The 19,766-nt window shown below is 52.9% G+C and overlaps 1 protein-coding gene across 1 annotated transcript in view; it reads right to left on the bottom strand.

The window, feature by feature from the left end:
- SLC4A5 (solute carrier family 4 (sodium bicarbonate cotransporter), member 5) overlaps positions 1-19,128 on the bottom strand; it is a 23,323-nt gene extending 4,195 nt beyond the window's left edge. Inside the window, exons 1-17 of the mRNA XM_009324277.1 lie at position 19,128; positions 14,516-14,645; positions 11,796-11,956; positions 11,402-11,557; positions 9,711-9,782; positions 9,313-9,368; positions 7,205-7,362; positions 7,021-7,108; positions 6,688-6,842; positions 6,188-6,331; positions 5,825-5,999; positions 5,362-5,495; positions 4,975-5,246; positions 2,318-2,379; positions 1,682-1,882; positions 1,184-1,297; positions 312-514 (exon numbers count right to left, since the gene is read on the bottom strand). Of these exons, the coding sequence (XP_009322552.1) occupies positions 312-514; positions 1,184-1,297; positions 1,682-1,882; positions 2,318-2,379; positions 4,975-5,246; positions 5,362-5,495; positions 5,825-5,999; positions 6,188-6,331; positions 6,688-6,842; positions 7,021-7,108; positions 7,205-7,362; positions 9,313-9,368; positions 9,711-9,782; positions 11,402-11,557; positions 11,796-11,956; positions 14,516-14,645; position 19,128 (2,282 nt within the window). The remainder of the gene's footprint in view (positions 1-311; positions 515-1,183; positions 1,298-1,681; positions 1,883-2,317; positions 2,380-4,974; positions 5,247-5,361; positions 5,496-5,824; positions 6,000-6,187; positions 6,332-6,687; positions 6,843-7,020; positions 7,109-7,204; positions 7,363-9,312; positions 9,369-9,710; positions 9,783-11,401; positions 11,558-11,795; positions 11,957-14,515; positions 14,646-19,127) is intronic.
- Positions 19,129-19,766: the final 638 nt, after the last annotated feature.

Genomic DNA, 19,766 nt, shown 5'->3' with positions numbered 1-19,766 from the left:
TCCCGAAGCACCCGGCATCACCCTCGTGCACCTCACGTCGCCACGGTGCACCCTGCATCCCATGCAGCGCAACCTGCACTGCTGCAGCGCACCGCGCATCGCCCCGCTGCACCACGCTACCTACAGCAGCGGGTGAATTTAACACCCCAGAGGCTTTGTCACCCCAAAAAGACAGCTTGCAAAGGAAAGGGCGAGCCCCTGCTTTGCACAGCGTGCCGAGCCGGGGCGAACCCCGCCCCCCCGTGCCTTGCAGCAGCACCCCATCTGCACCCCAAAAGCGGGTGCTCGCAGGGGTGCAGGCGGTACCCGACGCGATGCTGTGCCCCTGAGCATGGGACGAGTCCCCGCTCACCCGCAGCTTGTGCTCCTTCCTGTTGACGATGACGGCTGTGATCTGCTGGTCCATGAAGATGAGGATGGTGACGAGGAGGGCGGGCAGGGCACTCGCCAGGTAAACCCACCACGGGTTCTTCCCGAAGGGAAACACGAACCACCCTCGGTCCACACGGGTGGGCTGCGGGGGGGGAAGAGAAGGGGTTTGGACACCGCGGCCGAGCCTGGGACCGGGTCAGAGAGGGGGAAAAACCCAAGCGCTGACATTTCGGCAAACCCCACATCCCCCCCTGAACCCCATTTCCTCTGAGCATCATCCTATCCCATATCCACCCCTGAATCCCACCACCACGCATCCGTACCCAAACCACCCCTGGCATCCACGTGCCTCAACCCCAAATTTTCCCCGGCTGCTCATCGGCAATCCCCAGGTCACCGACAGCGATACCCTGGATGGGGGGAAGAGAAATTTTTGGCAACGCTTCTGGAAAGGGATTTTATTGCTTTTTTTTTTTACCTTAAAATCAGTAGGCACTTGGAGCTTTGGGGTGTTGAGTCCAAAAAGCACATCCAGCCCCACAAACATTAGTATGGACATAAAGATAGAGAAATCGCTAATAAGTTTACGCAGCTGCCGGGAGCGAGAAAAGAGAAAAGGGGAAAAAAACACAACAAAAAAAGGAAGGGAAAAAAAGTCACAGAATTAGAATATTCCCCCAGAAAAGACAAAGTAGCTTTTAAGAAGGTGCCCGGACACCGCAGGAGCAGCGATTTTCCCTGAAAACCGGCGAGGAGCTGGAAAGAGAGCGCGGGTGGAGAGGTGAGGGGGTCCCCCCCAGTGCAGCCAAACCTTGATGATACTGGGGATATGGAGCTTAGGGGTGTCCAGTCCAAAACAGGCATCCACTCCGCAGAAGAGCAGGATGGAGAAGACATTGGAAAAATCAGCAATGAAAGCCCTGACCTGAAGGCAAGACAGGGAAACGGGGGCGGAAAGGGTAATTAATGGGGTGGAGAGGTTAATTAATGGGATGGAGAGGTTTGCTCCCGCTTCAGCATCCTTCCCCGGGGCTTTCCAGCTCCGCTCACCCATGGGTAACCTGGGTGTAACCCACAAAATGCAGATTTTTTTTTTTCCCCTTTGCATCGCGGGGTGATGGGTTATTCAGTATGCAAGAGCCAGATCAGCGGCTATAAGCTCGGGGAGGATTCTCCTAATTGCTACCAACACCTCCTAGAAACACAGATTTATTTTCCTGGAGCTCTTTGCATCCGGCAAAGAGACCGACAGCTCCCGTTTTCCCTCCCTTTTGGAAGAGAGGAGGGTAAAACCCAGAGCTTTCCTTACCTTGGTGGGGAAATAGCGGCTGAATTTGAATTTTTTCAGGGTCAAGGTCATGGAGTAGGTCCCGAAGAAGAGGATGAAGGACATAAGGGCCAGGTCGGGCACGAATTTACAGGATTTCCCCACTAAGCTGCCGCCGTATTTGAGACACTCCTTCTTACTCAGCTGAGTCCAGTCCAGAGCTGTTAGGTTAATAGCATTGTACTGGGGAGAAACCCCCCCAAAAAAGCAAAATTAGCATTTTAAGCAATTGCAGCATGCAAGGAGAAGGGCATTTCCCGGCCAAAAAAGCAAAATTAGCTATTTTAAGTAATTGCAGCATGCAAGGAAAGGGGCATTTCCTGGCCAAAATAAGCAAAATTAGCATTTTATGCAATTGCAGCATGCAAGGAAAGGAGTATTTCCCAGGGCTGCTGCCGCCGGGAGCCCCATAACCATGGGAAAACTCCGGAGCTGCTGTTAATTTGGGCAAAAAAGTGGGGATTTGGTGCCGCCGAGCCCAACTGTGAACCCAAATCAATGCAAATCTCACGTTTCCCTCGCTCCAAACCGGCGCACGTCGCTCCCCGGATGCAAAAGTCCTCGGGATTTGCCCTCCCTTGTCCCAAATTTCCCATCGGGATGAGCAAACCCGCTTACCAGAGACATGTTAGTGGTGTTTGGTGCCACTGGAGCTGAAGCATCGAACAAGGTCGCGTTGGCTGCGGGAAAGGAGTTTGTTATTGAGGTTTTTGGCTAATAGCGAGGTTTCGGTATTAAAAGCAGACGGGCTTCACCCGGGGAGGCACGGCTGAGCCGTAAAAGCAAACGCGGGGTCGAGCACATCCTCCGAGAGCCGCGCCGGGGATCAGCATCCCGAGGGCGGACCAGGATTTGGGGAGAAACCCCCCCATTTCTAACCCCGCAGCGACTTCTCCCTGATTAATCCCGTGCGCCGGCGGAGAACACGGCTTCTCCTTCGGCAGCTTCTCCCTCGGAGGGGGGAGGTATTTTTAGGAGCTTCCCAGCTCCTAAAATTTTTAGGAGCTTCCCAGGGAAGCCACCGGCAGTGGGGCCGAGCATCCCAACACCTGCGTCTTAAAACCACGGGGGTAGAAGACTGAAAAAGCAGCCTGTTATTTTTGGAGGGGCGGCACCCAATCATGCCCCAATTGCTTTTTTTTGTTTGTTTTTTGGGTGGTTTTTTTTTTTTTTTTAATATTTTAGGGGTGTTTTGGTATCTCACTGCAAAAAAACTATCCTTTCTAGCCCCCGGCACCTTCTCCTCCAGTGCAAAAAGCGGGTCCGCTCGGCTCTTCGGGCGACGCAGCTCCGCGGCTTCAGGAGCACCCACGTTCTTTATGGGTGCCCCTAAGCGGGGTCCGGGACCGCTCTGCCCCCCCTCTTCCCTCCGGTCCATCCTCTTCCTGCGCCAAGCGGGAATTTCGGCTGCCCCGACCTGCCGCCTCCATCCCCGGCACCGAGGATTAATGAAGGAGAAGCGATTGCTGGGTTAGAAGCAGAGACCTGGGGGCTGCCAAAACCGGGCTCCGGGAAACAGTGCTGGCAAACCCAGCATTAAAAACATTTTTTTTTTTTCTTTTGCCTCCATAACCTTTTATTTTTCCAGAAACCGGCCTTATTTGTGATTTCTACAACTTAAAGGGTAGCGTACCACTGGTGGTGTTTTAAGAGAGGACCCCTAAGGTCTCCACATAAACCCTTTTATCAGAGCAGGAAGAAAAGTAAAATACATGGAAAAAAATAACAACAAAACCCCCACGGGGGAAGAGTATCAAATGTTAAAATAATTTTAATATTTAGAAGGCGATACTCACTTGAGATTGAAATCAGCCCAAATTGATGTGTGCAGCAGAGACAAATATGGTACAAATCAGTTATAATAATCAAAAATCAGAACTAATAAAAAAAAAAAGATAGAAAAAAAAGGATGTAGGGGGGAATAAACATAATTTCTCAATATCTAGAGGAATGGAAAATCCAACGTGGACACCGTTGCCTTGGGTGCCCGGGGCAGCGAGGGCGAGGAATGGGGCTGGGTTGCAAAGAGGCTTAAGGTTTTTGGGGTGCAAATGCCTCTCGGCCACCCGGGGTTTGCTCGGGACGCGGGCTTGGAAAAGGGGGAGACCTCCCCAGAGGCTGAAGGCTTCGCCTTCCTCCTGCACTAAGCTGCGGCAGCGGGTGCTGCCGGGCAGATGCCGGCACACGCGGGTGGATGGAGGTGGTCACAGTCCCGTTCGGGATATTTCAGCCCCCCCGGGGATTGCGTCGGGCATCAGGCTTCGCTTTCCTGCGGGTCAAATTTGGGAGGGTTTTAGTTTGGAAAGGATTGTGCCGTCTCCGGGTTCTCCCCACTGCGCGCAGAGCTTCCAAAAGCCAACGGGATCGGGTCACTCGGCGGGTGGTTGATAAACAGAAATCGAGGAAAAATACAAAATTAAACCAAATAAATGTTATTTCCATCACGGCAGGTAAAATCTCTTCTTGCAGTGACAGATGTATTGGGAACACGCTGCGCCACGGGTCTTGGATGCTTTTATTTCTGGGAAGAGCTTCACCATCGCACCTCTCTGCCTCCTCTAGCTGCAGCTGATACTCCCCAAAATTGTTAGCATTTAGACTTTTTAAATAAATTCAGCTCATCTGAGAGCAGGCGGTCGCTGGCATTAGCCCGAAGATCTCTGCTCCCTTCCAGGTGGCTGCGGGAGCATCTGAGCTGCACGATTTGGACCGGGGATCATCAGGTACGTCTATCCAAGAGCAAAACCAGGGGAGCCATCAAAAGACCGTCTGCTCAGAGCCCGATGGCCTCTTCTTTTTGAAAAGGAGTAAGAAAGAGGAGAAAAAACCAGTCCAAGGAGGCTTCCACACCCAACCGGGACATCCCAGGGTGTCCCAGACACTGGAGAGGACAAAACCCCTCTGGTGTATTTTCTGGAGAATAAGTTTCCATCGGCAGTGGGCTGGAATTAATGATCTAAAATTATTTTTTGTTTCCATATTTCCTGTTTATCCATCCAGGTCTGGCTGCTGAGGCTGAGGCCCCGGCTCTCCAGCACCGTTCGCCGTGTCCTGGCAAGCACCGACACGCTCATCCATGGGGGGAACAAGGCTGTACTTCCATCTTGCCCAAAATCACCCTCAGAAGAGGAGGACAAGGTCTCTCCACCCCAGTTGACCGGGTAGCTGCCTCTTTCCATGTCCTTGGCCAATGATCCAGTGGGATTTATCCACGGCAGGACCCCCCCCATCCCCTTCATCTTCCCCATCCGGCACTGAAAAAGATGTGTACTCACCTGGGTCGGGAGCGATGCACTCGCACTTGTACATGGTCACGTAGTCCGGCTTGAAGTCCGAATTGATGGGGTAGTACTTAAAAGCTCCGATCATCTTCTTGATGGCGTCGTAGATGAAGATGAAGCTGATGAGGGTGGAGAAGCCTTCCTCTGTGAAGCGGGTGATGTACTTTATAATGAAGCTGGCGTCGGTGGCCACCAGGATAAGGCACTGTAGGGCAGAGTGCAAGCCGATCCAGAGGCGAAACTCCATGTAGTCGATGCCGTTGCCTCTGAAAGCGGGGACAAGGCGAGAGCAGTCCCATGAAAGCACGCCGTGGGCTGGAGGACAGCTCCCACCCCGGTGCGGATGGGTGCCGGTTCCCCCCGGCATCGCCCAGCACCTACTTGCTAAAGTCAAAGAGCAGCTTCTCGAAGATGAGGATGGGGCCGGTGCTGCTGAGGATGATGAGAGGCTGCCCGGCAAAGAGGCAAAACATGGAGCCTGCCATTGCCGTGCCGAGGAAGCTCTCCATGACGCCCTGGGGATGGATCAAACCCAGCGTTATGGTGATGCTGCGCCATGTTACATTCCCACGGACACCCCGGATGGAGATGGGAATTAAGGACCTCTGCTTGGACCCATATAGGATGGTTGGGACCACGTCCTCTTGCTCCTGGCATTGCCATTGAGACGGGTTTTCCCATCCTGCAGGTATTTCAGGACTGCCAGTCCCACTTGGCAATGAATTTCCACCCCCAGCATTAAAGCTTGGCATAGCACAAGGGGGGTAAAACTCATCCCATCCCATCCTGTCCCATCCCTGCTTGCTCTCCCTGAGCCAACGTGACCACCCTCCTTGGACCCGACCTGGTAGTTGTCCGTAGCGTCCCCAAGCAAGCCCCCAAATGTGATGGCGTTGGTGATGCAGCCCAGGTAGATGAACAAGATGGCAGAGATGGACTGGATATGAAAGCCTTCATAGAAGTCGCTCGGGAACCAGGGCAGTTTCCTCTTGATATCCAAATAGAGGCCACCACAAAACCTGAGGAGACACCACCAATGACCAGATGGACGTGCCTTCCACCAAAATAGATACGGTGCTGCGCAAAAGCCTGTGCCCAAAAGCATTTCACCCCTCCGTGGCCCAGGAGACCACGGGGTGAGCCAGCAGGAGGTGCTGATAGGTGCTGGCACCATTAGAAGTTTTTTGAGTGGTAGGGTGCTGCTCACCTGCCGGTCCACGCGAGCTCTTCCCCGATTTCGTGAACTTCGGGCATCTCCCCATCGTCGCTGCCTCCTCCACCGCCCCCAGCGCTCGCCCCACCGGCCGTGCCGTTCATCTGCCCCACTTCGTTCAGTGAGAAAACCGATTTCCTGCGGGAGAGAGTCACCAGCGTCGGCCACGGCACCTGCCCTACCAAGCCGGTCCTGATGCAGGGACCACGACCAAGGCCATGGTGTAGCTCTCCACCTGCACTAGAGCTTGGGTTTGGGGGCGAATTTGGAAAGATCAAGAGCTGGATTTGCTCAACCCAGGGAGGGTAATGCAGATTTTGCAGAGTGGAAATGGCTCTGAGCTGATCTGGGGGCAAAAACTGCTGAAAAAGCAGCACTTCTGGAAAATTTGCAGAGATTATTTCTAGGGATGAAGGCAAGCAAAGCTGCTGTCCTCCTCCAGCACCTCCAAAACAGGCCACAGGGCTGGGACCAGCCCCACGTCTCCCACCTACCTCTTCTCAGCCGAGGGCACTTTTTTGGGTGGCTCGATCCTAATGTTGGGGTCCCACTCGCCGGGCGGCAGGACAATGACTTCATCCAGAAACTCATCTATGCCGGCAATCAGGTCTTCTCTATCCCGGGCTCTGTAGGCAACGTCGCTGAAGAGCTGGGGGTCAAGAGAGGAGAGGTGTGGGCCCGGGAACGGTGTCCAGCATGCACATATCCCACGTCATTATGGGATTTTAAGCTCGTTCGTTTGGGCGATAGGATGAAAATTGCTTTTTTTTTTTCTCGGCTCTGAGCAAGGGGGTTCCCACTGAGGGCCGGGCGTTGCATCTACTCACATCATCCACCATGAGGGTCGCGATGGCTCTGCCTATCTCGTTGTAGGATTTGGCTTTTCCCGCGGGACCAAGGAGAATAAAGAGGAACCTGGGAAGGGAAAGGCGCCGTGTTGGCAACCTCGGACAACCGGCACCCATGTTGTGAGACCACTCGGTGCTTTGGACTCGAAGGAATGGAGCTCACCTGGTGGGGACGGGCACCTCCGTCACCCCTCCCAGCATCGTCGCCTGAAGGAGCCGCACAAAAGCCACAAAGGGCTTCTCCAGGAACTCCACTTCTCCCACCAGCACGTTGGAGGCCTCCGCATCCTTGGGGATCTTCTTGATGAACTTGTTCTTCAGCTGTTGGAAAGACGAGGGTGGGGAAGGGAGCAGTTGCCGAAATTTGGCTTTCCCCCCTCTTTTCCACACCCTGAACGCAAAAGCTGAAGCCGCAGGCTCAAACCTCTTAATCTCTGATGGTCCCAGGACTCCCAGAGGTGGGGATTCAAGAGCCATATCCAAGAATAAAACAGCAAGAGTTCATAAAGCTGAAGTTCTTCGTTACTCAAAACCATCACTGAGCCCGAGATTAACTTGAAACCACACGCTTGGGGCTCCCTAATACAACGTGCGACCAGGTGGTTTGCAAAAGGTGCTTTGCTGCGCTGGGGTCTACGCAAGGAAAACCCCTGCAGTCCCCCTGCAGAAAATCTGGGCCAGAAAATACGGATCCTGGAGCAAGCCAGCATGCATTTTTGCAAGTCTATTTGCAGCCCTGCAGCCCCGGGCTCCCCGCGACCCGGGGAGCGATAATGCAGAAACACCACTCGGTGCCGTGCACGGGGGATGGTTCTGTAGCTCATTGTCCCCCAATCTCATCCTCGGAACAGGAACAAATAATGGAAGTAGGAAACCTCGTCCATGGATTTATTTCCCCGGTCTCTTCTCCCCTACAGCTCTTTCATTATTAGTCTAAAAGGGTTCAATACCAACCCAGGCAGGGTGTTATTATAATCTATATGCCAGCATGAGGGGAGGCATGTGAGCCGGGCAGCAAGCTCTCCCCTTTCTAATCTTTTAAACCCAAATGGAAAAAAATAATAATAATAAAGCAACTTCTCCAATGCAGCTTGGAATAAGCAAGAGCAGGAGTTAACAGTGACCACTAAGCTTCATGTAACACTTAAAAAGTCCCTTTGTAGTGGGCCTAATAGGGCGATTAAACCTAAATGCTTTGCATATTTTGGGATTAACCCTCCGCACCCCACTGCTGGAGGCTGATATTTGGGGTTCGTTAGCGGGCAGTTGGCTTGCTTTATTGCAGCTCTAATTTAAGAAGGTACCCTGGAAAGCTTCTGCCTCCCTGATACCGTGGCATCCCTGTCCCGCAGCTCCCAGCAACGCATGAATTTCCATCCTTCGCTTCCCCCTAAATCGCGTCACCCCAGGTAAGCCCAGCGAGGACATCCCTGGGGAAAAGCAAGCTGTTATTCCCGTACCGTCCCCCACAAACCCACGTTGCATTTAGTTTTCCCTTAGGTTTATGCTGAAATCACGCACAAATAGAAACAAAGCAAAGCCCATATGATGCATCCACAGTTCCTAGCTAAATAGCCTTGATATCGGGACGGGGATGGGACATCTAGCGAAAGAACGGCACAGAACCCTGCTGATCCATCGCATTGGCAAGCAGAGATCTGCCCACCAACTGCCCGAGCAGCCTGACCTCCTTCCCAGCTCTCCCGTGCAAAGCAAACCAGGGGGGAAAAGCCCCCGACGGGCTCTCAGCTGAGCTTTGCATTAAGAAACCCACGGCCATCACGGCGCAAACGGAGGGAAAAACGAAACCCGCCTCTATTTACAGACCGTTATCTCGAGAGCTGCATTCGCGTTTGCAGACCCAAGTGCTCGGATGGGATTCACCCCCTGCAACCTGCCCTTACCCAGCCAAGCAAAGGCTCTTTTAGGATCCCTGCACTCTTCCAAGCACCTTTCCTTTCCTACCTAAAGATTTTAAGGAATTTTTTTTCTCCGCCCTAAGGATCTCAAGCTACATCAGCACCTTCGCATGCCCCTAATTCTGCCTTCAATTTGCAAGCACAGGTATTATTTCTGGGACAGCTTCCCCATGAGCTAGCAGGGATCAATAGGTGTATTCATTTCCCTAATTAGGAATTGGTGTGGTTATCGACCGAGTGAAGCCACACAAGGCTCACACAGACCTTAACAACCACAGAGCCCCTGCCCCATCGCGGGTCGTGTCGGAGGTGCTCCCCGCAGCACCGTGCTAATGTTTTCGGGGACAATTACCTGGTCGGTGCTCGGCGTGTCCGAGATGTCGTTCATGCTTCGACTCTGCGCGTGACCTGATGGAGATCAGAGAGAAAGTGAGAAAACCGCCCCGTGATGCGCAGCTCAATTTCAGCCCCACGTGCAAGGAGCAAACGTGGTGGGAGGACTTCAGCGCAAAAAAACCCAACATTTATTATTGCTGGGCTTGCAAACCGGGCGCAATAAGATGAAAACCCAAGAATATGAGTTTTTCTGATCTCAGTCACCCTGTGGTTACACAAACCACGTCTCATTTATGGCTGTGGTGGGATCCCCTTGTAATTGCAATCGCCCACTCTCATACTGCAGCTTGATTCCCCCCCCACCCCGCTTCTTTTAGGACTGTTTCCACCTCCCTGCCGCCCTCCCCGGCTTACGCAGGCGGCCGTAGCCCTGGGTGGAGCGGTGGAAGGCAGCGCCGGCGGCCGGGCTCCGGACGGGGCTGCGGGCTGAGGGAAAGGAGCTGTTAGAGGAGATGCAGGTGCCATGGGGAACCGTTGGGTGATGCTGAAGGCAAGAGGCCGGGCTGAAAATCAGCTGCCCGGCACAGATGTGACCCTTCCAGCACTGATACACCAGCAATTTGCTTTTCCCTCCCACTCTCATTTGCACTTTTATCCCACCCATAGTAATTTTCCCCTTAGCAAAGAATAAACCGCCTTACCCCAAGTCTTCCCGCTGCAGAGGCTCCGTGCAAGGAGCCTGCACCACCCCACGCCCCACCAATGCTCTCTTCGAGGCTATAAATGGGTTCAGAAGTGCAATTTCTGTTCCTTAGGAAGACCCAACACTTTATTTGGCTTTTTAATCTCCTAATTCTCCAAAGAAACCTACACTTGAAATTTGCCATGAACTTCACACTTCAAAATATTTACGTTGGCCACCACCAAGTTTCACGTGAACGTTTCTCCCCCCTAAACTGGTGACAAGTCCCATTTTTCATCTCAGATGTTTAAACTGAATTATTTAGCTATAAAGACTTCCCTTTTCCCCCATGCAGTTTCTGTGTTAAGCCCAGCATTTTCTCAGAAAACCTCCTGAATTCCCAAGACCGTGTTTTCCTTGGGAAAGACCATCTGGACCCGTTTTGTTGAGCTGCTCTGCATCTCTCTCAAACACCAGCTGCAACCGCAGCATCTATCCTCTTTTTTTTTTTTATTCTTGTCCTCTTTTTTTTTTTTTTTTTGTTAAACCCACTAAAAATGATGATGAAACTCCCACTGGGCATGACCCTATTTTCAATGTGCCGGCAGTATTTATTCCAATATCATGGAGCTGCTGTTGGCACAAGAAATGCGAGGGACCCCTCTGCTCCTGCCAGTGACCATCTTTTCCTTGGTGTCCCTATTCGCAAACTCAAAGCGATGCCATCATCTCAGCAAGAGACTAGAAACACAAAAGATGCCTCTATTTTTCCTACCTACAGGGACTAACCGCAACATTTCCAAGTCGTGCTCCGTTTTGAAGGCTTCCGGGCAAATGTTAGCTCAAATATCTAGTCCTCCGACATGGGTGATGGCTGCTTTGAAACCTGGGGGCGCTCACGGGGTGGGAATATTGCTTATTGATGGTCTCTTCCATGTGCACTTTGAGCTTGGGTGCTGCTGTTTCTGCCTACCCAGGGAGCAGCCGAAGCCCGGCAAATCCCGGGCTCCACCAAATGACCTCTGTTTAAACCTAAGTAAATAATCTAGCGTGAAAACAAACAAATCCCCTTTTATAATGGCTCAAAAATAGGCAGGTTCAACCGCGGAGCAGACTGGATTTGTCTGTAGGCTGCTCTGCCAGAAAGATCCTTGGCCAAGCGACCGCCAACACCGTTGTCTATCACACAACGCCGTCGCCCATCTCAGCAGACATCTCCTTGACTTCCAGCTCCTGATGACCCCCCCATGCTTAAAGCCACCAGCAGCAGAGCTTTTGGGGTCTTTCTCAATGCAGTAAGTAGTCGGATGCCCCAAATGGTTGGGTTTCCCCCTTTCCTTCTCCTGAGATCTTCCTCCCCCAAGGCTTGCTCACCGAAGACTCAAGGATGCAGCCAGGCACAGGTTGGACCCCAAGGACTCACTTGTGTTGGAGGAGACGGACTTTCCGATGTCGGCCAAGGACCGGTGGATTGGCTTCTTGGTTTGGTGACGGTGCTTCCTGAGGAGCACGTAGCTTATCTTCTCCCGCAGCTCTGGCTTGAGCAGACCGTCTTCGATCTGCTTCTCAATGACATCGTCTGCAATCACCAAACGAGGGAGGTGCATGGGTCACCCCACCGCAAACCTCCCAGAAAGCTCATGACAACAACACTTACTGAACCAAGTTGATGGCTCTCAACTCCTGTCTTTGCTTATTCCCATGCAAGTTGGTTTATATTTGCACGTAGCAAGTAAATGCATTTAAATCTGTTCCCAGAACTTTAGGACATGGGGAAAAAAATCCATCCGAAACCACTGGTACCTGCCAGCTCCTACCTATAATTTGGGGCAAAGAGTAGCCATCTAAGTCCAGGAGCACCGTTCCCGTCTGTAGACACGTCCGCAGCTCAAACAGGCTGTGCAAAGACAACGTGGACACGTGGGGCTTGCTCCACCTCTCCCCGCCTTCCTCCACCTTTTCTTCAAACTTTATCCACCTGAAACGACAGCGGCAGCCATGGGGATGGGCACGGAGTGGAGATGGCGTACGAGAAGAGAATAAAAGAATTGCTTTTCCTGTGACGTTTCCCTTCTGCAGGAGGCTTTGCAAGCCTGAATTAATCCATCCTGCAAAGTTTTTGCTTGTTATTCAGGATGGGAATGGAGAAATCAAGTAACGTTATTAGACAAAGCGCCGCTTGCGTGTTTGCAGAGCGGAGCAAAACCTCTCGGCTCCACCACTGAACTCAACCCTACAGACGTGACCTTCCTCAAATTACTCCTGCGAGATCTGGGAGGTTTTCCCATGGAGCTGACCTTGCCTTAGCCAGGAGCCGTACCCACACAGACCAGCCATGCACACAGGAAAGCAAAAACCCAGGGCACTGCAAATGCCTTTTTAATTCCTTAGCAATTCTCAGACTTCAACCTGGGCGCTTCGTTCCGACGGTGGGAGACGAGAAGGTTTGCAAGCCCTTGGAAATCAGCTCTTCCACCTCCTTGTTTTTCCTTAATTTTACAAACCAAAGACTTCAGAGCAAATTTGGGAATGGTGGCTGATTCCTCCCAGCACCCCAGGAACAGGGCTCAGGCCCCTGGGAGGGCAGGTGGCTCTTGGCAAGACGTCTATTTGGGGAAGAAAGCTGCTTTTCCCTTAGAGGAGGTTTGCAGGCTCCGTGGATTAGCCTTCGCAGGGCTTAACCTTACAACTTTTAACTGGTACAACTGGGATTTGGGCTCCTGCCACCGCAGAGGGCGCAGACGGAAAGGATGTGGGAGGAGAAGGGTTTTTGGAAATAGCTGATGGCTCCCGAACACTGCAGGGGAAGGGTGGGGAGAGCCTGGGATTGTATCAGCTGCGGGGGGGGGTGCATTAAAATGCTGCTGCAAAGAGAAAATGCTGGGTGTCCCTATTAAAAAAGCCCCAAAATATTATCTGGGAGTGCCAGGAATGGTCTGTGCTGGGGATAAAACCCCAGAGCATCCAAAAATATCAAATTTGGCCCTAGTGCCCATCACTCCAAAACACCCCACCCCGATTTCTTTGCAGAAACCCCTTCTCCAGTCCTGCAAACAACGCTGCTTTTATTGAGAGAAAATTCAAGCTTCCCGCCGTAGCACCCGCTAAGCCCCGTCGGCGCTCGCCCAAAGCCGGTTAGGTCGCTTTTCGTTTCTTTTTTGCCCCATTTTCCTGCCGAAAGTGGGTTAGCGCGCACACGGGGTGGCAGCTTGGGGCGGCGTGCGGGACTCGAGGCACGTTTCCAGCGGCACCTTTGCCCCGGGACCGGCATCCCGTGATGCTTTCGCCAAGGCTACAGCAAAACCCCATCTCCCTGCTGCGCTCAGCTTCTTTATTTCCATTTATTTCCATTTATTGCGGATTTAGCCACAGGTAGGGCTGCTCCCACTAAGGAGCGGCTCTCCTGCAGCTAAAGAAGCTGAACTGCTCCTCGCCAGAGAGCGGAAATCCGGGACTTAAGAAACCTCCGTCCTCCCAGGGGGAATTTGGAAACCACCATCTCAAGCCCTCCCTGATGAAAATCCCAATGCAAGCGCTGATTTTTTGCCTTCCGAGCTTTTTGGGGAGCGGGGAGGGATGAGTAGATACAGCCCTACGCAAAATCGGGGGCGGGGAAATAAAGGATTTTAGCAACAGCATCCCTGCGCTGCTGCGTTTTGAGCAGGGATGGTGATCAGGAGGATGCTCAAGAGCTTTCCAAATTTTTGATGACGCCAATAACCAGCCCAAGAGATGGAATGGCACCTGCAGGGCCCGATCCTGCTCTCTTCCCCATCCCTCGGGCGAACCTCCGCACCCGGATTCGCAAATCCCGCACGTGCTACTGAAAGGAAAGGGCTCGGGATGCCGTCAGCATCCCTGACTCCCTTCCCAAAGCCCCCCAGAAGACCCCCCACCCCTACGAGCCCTTACACAGCTGAGGCTAGGAAGAGAAAATCCCACCTGGATTTGAGATTTTTCCCTTGGATAAGCTCCTAATTCAATAAAGCGAACGCCACTTGCAACTCCTCTAATACTTTTATTAAAGAGGTAGTGGGTGGGGGTTTATTATTATTGCTTGAGAGGTAGGAGAAATTTAACTCTTGGCCTGGCCAGCAAAAGTCGGGGGGGGGGGAAAGACTTGGGAAAATGTTCTTTGTGTCACTGAATCCCATTTCCCAGGTCTCTGCTCTAATTCTCCAGTTTCCCAGCACGTTACCCTGTTTTTTCACCCCCCAGCCCTTTCTGTAGGGCTTTGCTCTCATGCTGTAACCGGGAACGGGAAAAGCCCCGGTTCTGCGGTCGATCCAACCTGGGGAGACGCAGGAGAAGATGGGAAATCTTCCTCTCTTCCTCCTCCTCGGCAGGCTGCAGCCGCCGTGCAAAGACCCCCAAAACGCCGTGTTTTCTGCATTTCCCTAATTCGTGCACGGCTTTTTTAACCTCATTAAAAATAATGCTCACTCCCTGAACCCCTTTCCACCCAGGGATATTTAGGGGGGGGCGGGATTTTTACCCGGCACTTTTTTCAACCCAAAGCATCTCCCTGACTCCTCACCTGGCCGACTCTTTCCACTCCATCTCCTCGCCGTCGTGCTGCAGCGTGTCCATCTCCGTGAAGACCGTGGGGTTGGGAGGCTCATCGTCTTCCCCCAGGATGTAGCGGAGGCGTTCGGCAGCCGGTGACACTGCCGGGGGGAGGGAAAAAGAGGTTTACCATCGACCGGAGACGAGATGATCCTGCACCAATTCCCCATACGGAAAGCTCCAGGGGAGTAAAGAGGGATCGGTAGGGCTATTTAGGATCCTGGGGTAAAAAAAGGAGGTTTCGAGGAAAACGTTTAAGGTGCGAGACATTGAGGAGCGGGGAAACTCTAAGTAATCCTGTCCCAAAATTCCTGTGCAAAGAGATATGGGATGCTGGCGGAAAGGATGCAGCGGAGGCTGCATAGCAGCCAAGAGGGGAATATATAGGTCCGGGCTGGGAATCGAGGAACGCGGCCACCCCTACGTACAATACAGTCAAATTCCCCTTCCAGGAGCATTATGTGCCCTGTTTCCGTGGGGTATCCCGCATTTTTCCCTACCGCGGAGCCTGTTTTTGCCAGGTTGGAGCTGCCTGCCATCGGCAACCAAATCCTTACAGTCTCCGGCACCGTGTATCGGGATGCACAAGTGCTCGGCACACGCTTTCCCACTGGATCCCCGAGGGGAACGTGTATCATTCGAAGGGAGTAAGACAAATTTACCATTTCTGCGGGAAAAATCCAGCTTCTTGCTGCAAATAACCAGCCAGGCTGGGGAGGGCACCTATTGCCTCCTGCTTCCCGTGGTGTGTTTCGGGAAGGGGAGCGGCAACACGTCACCTGCCTGCAAACCTCCTGACTGATGGGAAAAGGGTTTTTCATCTTTGGTGCATTCCCCGCGGCCACGGGAGGGTGACGGGTGACGGACCTGCCCTCTCCTCTCAAAAAAAAAAAGCCAGGCTGGGTTTTCTCTTAACCCTCTCCATCTTTGCGTGCTTTTCTAGCAAAGCCTCCTAATTTGGGTTGCAGGGCGGAATCAAACACCTGGACGTGGCACGGATGGGACCGCTCCCCGGTTGCCCTGTTATTCAAACAAGAGGTTAAAATCAGCCCTACGCCAGGCTCCGGGGAAATGGTATATTTTTAATAAAATCTTGGGTCTTAGCCCTCTCCTAATACAGCAGGAGTTCATCCAGCTCGGAAAATGTCTTTGTTAGCAGAATCCACCTGTTCTCAAGCCTGGGAATAAGAAAGTCGGGTAACAGGGTACCCAAAAAAGCAGGTAATTAAATTGCCGCGTGCGAGCGGAGGAAAAACCAGAAATATTGGCCTGTCCTCCCACCAAAGCAGACAAAACCCAAGTCGCGGCGGCCGTGAAAGAATAGGATGTCCCTTGCGCTCTAGGCTGAGCCTGCTTAACCACTTAAGCCCTTTAAGCCCCACCACCAGGACTAAAGCCCTGTTGTCAAGTTCTCCTTCCACTTCCATAAGCTTCATTATTATGATTATTAATATTCCTGTTAATTTTAGAGCTGGGCTACATGCCTGGAGGGCCTCAGGCTCTTTAAGCCTAAGTGCTGTTCGCGTAAGAGGGGATGAAATTGGTGCGATACCGGCAACCCCCCCCCTTGGCCTCACACCGTCCGCTTTGCTCTGCAGCCCAAACCTTAAATTTCCTGCAAACCCCCCAAAATTCCCTCCAAATGCAACGAGCCAGATGGTGGCAAAGGGAGTTTGCTGGAAATACCCGCCTTGGGTGGGATCTCTGGATGCATTTGTAAAAAAAGGGGGATTTGCAATTTTTAAGGGGGGGGCGGGTGAGATTAGAGCTTTGCAAATCCTCGACTCGGTGGTTGCTGCCCCCAACTCTGCCCAAATTCCCCCCCTAGTGTGCTTAAGAACGGGTCCCTCCTGGTTCGACCTGCTGGAGGGTCCCCCCCAGCGACTTGTTTCAGGGTGTCGGGGCTGTGCCACACTTTAACCACTGGAAACCACAAAAGATAAAGGAAAGCTTGCACATAAAGAGCTTTTGGGGGCTTTTTTTTTTAGCTTTTTTCCCCATCCTCCCCCAGTTTAAGGAATAAACCCATCTCTCAACACCTAACGTGTGCTTCCCAGCAGCGGCCGCCTCCTCTCCCCGCCGCTCACTGACCCGAACAAAGAGCCGGTTGCTAAACCAACAGCGCCGGGGCTTTGCCGCGCCGCCAAAATTCATGGGGTTTATTCACCTGGAGGACCCTTTCGTGCCTGGGAAAGCACCCAGCCCGGCATCTGGTTACAACCCAGCCCTCGGTGATTTTTTTGTTTTCCTCCTGGAAATTTGATCCAGCACCTAAAATTAATCCCAGGAAGCAGCAGGTATTCGCTTGGGAGGATAGACTGAATAGCGGCGTCTAGGGCTTGGCACCTCCGGGGAACGCGGGAGTAAAACTGCTGCAGCGACGCTGGCCAAAAACCCACAAAGCCACCCCAAAAACCGGCACCTATTTCTTGCAAGACACAGTTCAACGGGTGCCCAGAGCAGATCCGTACCTCCCCGAACCAGCCTTTATGATGGGAAAACACTCAGAGCTGCAACTCCTGCTGTACACCCATCAAACCGCCACCGTGATTTCAGCCACACTGGATCCGAATCGGGCCCACAGCTGCAGAATTAGCTCAGCATTAGCTCGCTGGTGATAATATAGGATAATTTTACGTACCCAGGAGCCTACATTTCTGTGGGTAATCGGACAGGACGGACCAGTCGCACTGATTTATCGCTCCTCTAATTTGAAGCGCACAGAGCCCTTCACACCCCAACTCTGATTCAGCAGTAAAACCTCGCCTGGCGATGCTTTTCCAAACCAAAAATCCCGCTCTGGCTTTAGGTACGATAAAAAAGGTGATAAAATGGGGGACGGGGGAACGCGATGCCGCCCGGGGTTTGCAATCCAGCTGGGCAGTGGGACTTAGCCTTATTTAAGGCTCCGGCACATTAACCATCCACTGTCGTGGTCCTTCTGAATATGCGACAGCCTTTCCCTGGGGTTTCATGGCACAGACGGGTCCCCGTCCTCCTCCCCCCCAAAAAAAGAGGAGACTGGGGTGCACATCCCATGGGATTAGATGCTCCGTTCCTGTTCAAGAAACCCCCTGGTCTGGGAGACTTTTCTCCTTCCAAATACCATTTTTTCTGCTTCCCCACTGCTGGGGAGCAGCGGAAGCTGATACAGTTCCCCCACCCCGCCCCCTTACATTTTTGGGGTGAGCTTTGGAGCTCGGTGCCCTGAGCGAGCGCTCAACCCAACCCCACGCAGGCTCCCAAATTGCTTTTACACGGGAAAAGCAAAGCCGAAAAAAAATGGAGCCTTTCTTCCCCTCCTGCTCCCCCCCACCGCGGAACGCCAAAGAGCGATGGAAATAACCTACCTGGAATCGTTTCCATTTTTTCCCCCATTTCTTCCCGGCTAAACCAAACTTTCGCTGCACGGCACAAAAAAAAAAAAAAACCCAAACCCCCAAACTTCCCCCTTTATCCACTCAGGCTTGTTAAATTCCCAAGGCTTAAGGAGCAGATTATAGAGAATATAAAGCACTTTCCTCTCCCTTCGGCTCTCATGACGGGAAGTTACCAAATCAAACGGGATGCGTGTAGGAGAGGTGAGCGCTTTGGGTGGCAGCGGGATGGAGTGAGCGAGAAAGGGGAGGGAGGAAGGGAGGGAGGGAGAGGCGGGAGGACAGAAATCAAAGGTTTGGGGTTATTTTGCGGAGGGTTTTTGTTTCCCACTCGGAGCGAGGTGGGAAAATCCTCTCCAAGCTCAGGGCAGAGATTTTTTTGGGGGGAAAAAACATCCAAACGAGGGAGATTTTCTCAGGAGAAGCAGGGCTGCTGCAGAGTTGAGACTTTTTGGGGTGTTTTTCCTCCATAAAATGACTTTGCCCCCCCCAAACCGGCCCAGTGTTATATCCTGGTGGCATTTACCTCCTGCGGAAAGGAGGGGACGTGGTCCCGCTTGCGCTGCCCCCGGGGGCATGTGAAGCAGCTGCGAGCAAACCCCGCTGCAAATAAAAAACCTTCTCCCCATGCAAAAAAAAAAACTGGAAAACTTTCCCCTCTGTAAGGAAAAGCAAAACCGAGCCCCTGCCCGCTCTGCTGAGCCGCGACGTGGTCTGCTCGACATAAACCCAAATGCAAATTTCTACTGGGGAGGGGGGGGACAGGTAGGGGGAAAAAAAAACACCAAGAGACCGACAGCTGCTTTGCTGTGCAAGATGTTAATCTTCGCCAAGGAGATTGAACGAGACCAGGCAAAGCCCTGGGCAAAAGCCTGTCGGGAACAAGGTGTGATGCCCGGAGGATGTCTGCACCCCCGGGACCCTGCTGTACCCTGATTTCCTCGTTAGCAACCTCCCGAGGGCAAGGACAACCTCTTTTTAGCCCACCCATCACCTAAGCAGCCTCAAATCCCATTTCACACCCTGTGCCCGGCTCTCAGAGACATCCACAGGGAAAAATAAACCCGGGAAGTGTCAGGAAAAGCAGTGCCAAATGCAAACGCCGGACCAAGTAACATGGCTAGGTGCACAGGGGTGATTTAATCCTGGATTAAATGATGCTGCAAAATCCCTCCTGCTTTTTCGGGAAGCCCGAGGGTGACTCACTGGTCCTGCTGGCATTGTCGTTGCCGCTCTCGTAGCAGCCGTGGCCGCCGTCGTCAGTGTCGGAGCGATCCTGGCGCTCGTAGTGCCGCTCGCTCTCGCTCGTCCTGTCCCGGCTGGAGACAGATCTTCGCCGACGCCGTTTCCTTCGGTAGCCCCGGGGCACCGGCACCCCGATGTAGATGGAGTGGTAATCTAGAGGGGGGGGAGGGGGGGCGGGGGAAAAAGCCAAAAAAAAAAAAAAGCCAGGGAGATATTTACCGCCTTCCCACCAGGCTTAAAACATCCACCGGAGCTTTTCCCATGTCCGTGCATGGGATGTGCCGAGCCGAGCGCTGGGAGATCCGATGCATCAGCCAGCAGGGAAGACCCCACTGCCATCTGGGGCATCCCCCGGGTTTCGCTCACCTTCCTCATCGTCGTATCTCCTCCTCGAGCTGCTGAGCCCCCTCTCGCTCATCCCATCCTCATCCTCCAGCATGGTCCCGCCGCTCGGAGAGAGCTGAGCCGCAGGGAGGAGAAAGGAGAGAGATTTTAAAGGGGGCTGGGCAGGGGAACGGCCTCTTTGCACGCCCGCCGGGTGCTCCCTGCTATGGGAATCCTTCACGCGTGGCCCCGGTAAAATCACAGGGTCCTTCCCGG

This window comes from Pygoscelis adeliae, unplaced genomic scaffold (assembly GCF_000699105.1).
Source record: "Pygoscelis adeliae isolate BGI_AS28 unplaced genomic scaffold, ASM69910v1 Scaffold575, whole genome shotgun sequence".
NCBI lineage: Eukaryota > Metazoa > Chordata > Aves > Sphenisciformes > Spheniscidae > Pygoscelis > Pygoscelis adeliae.
Note: the sequence above shows the minus strand (reverse complement) of the source record. Positions and strands in the feature narration are given on the sequence as shown.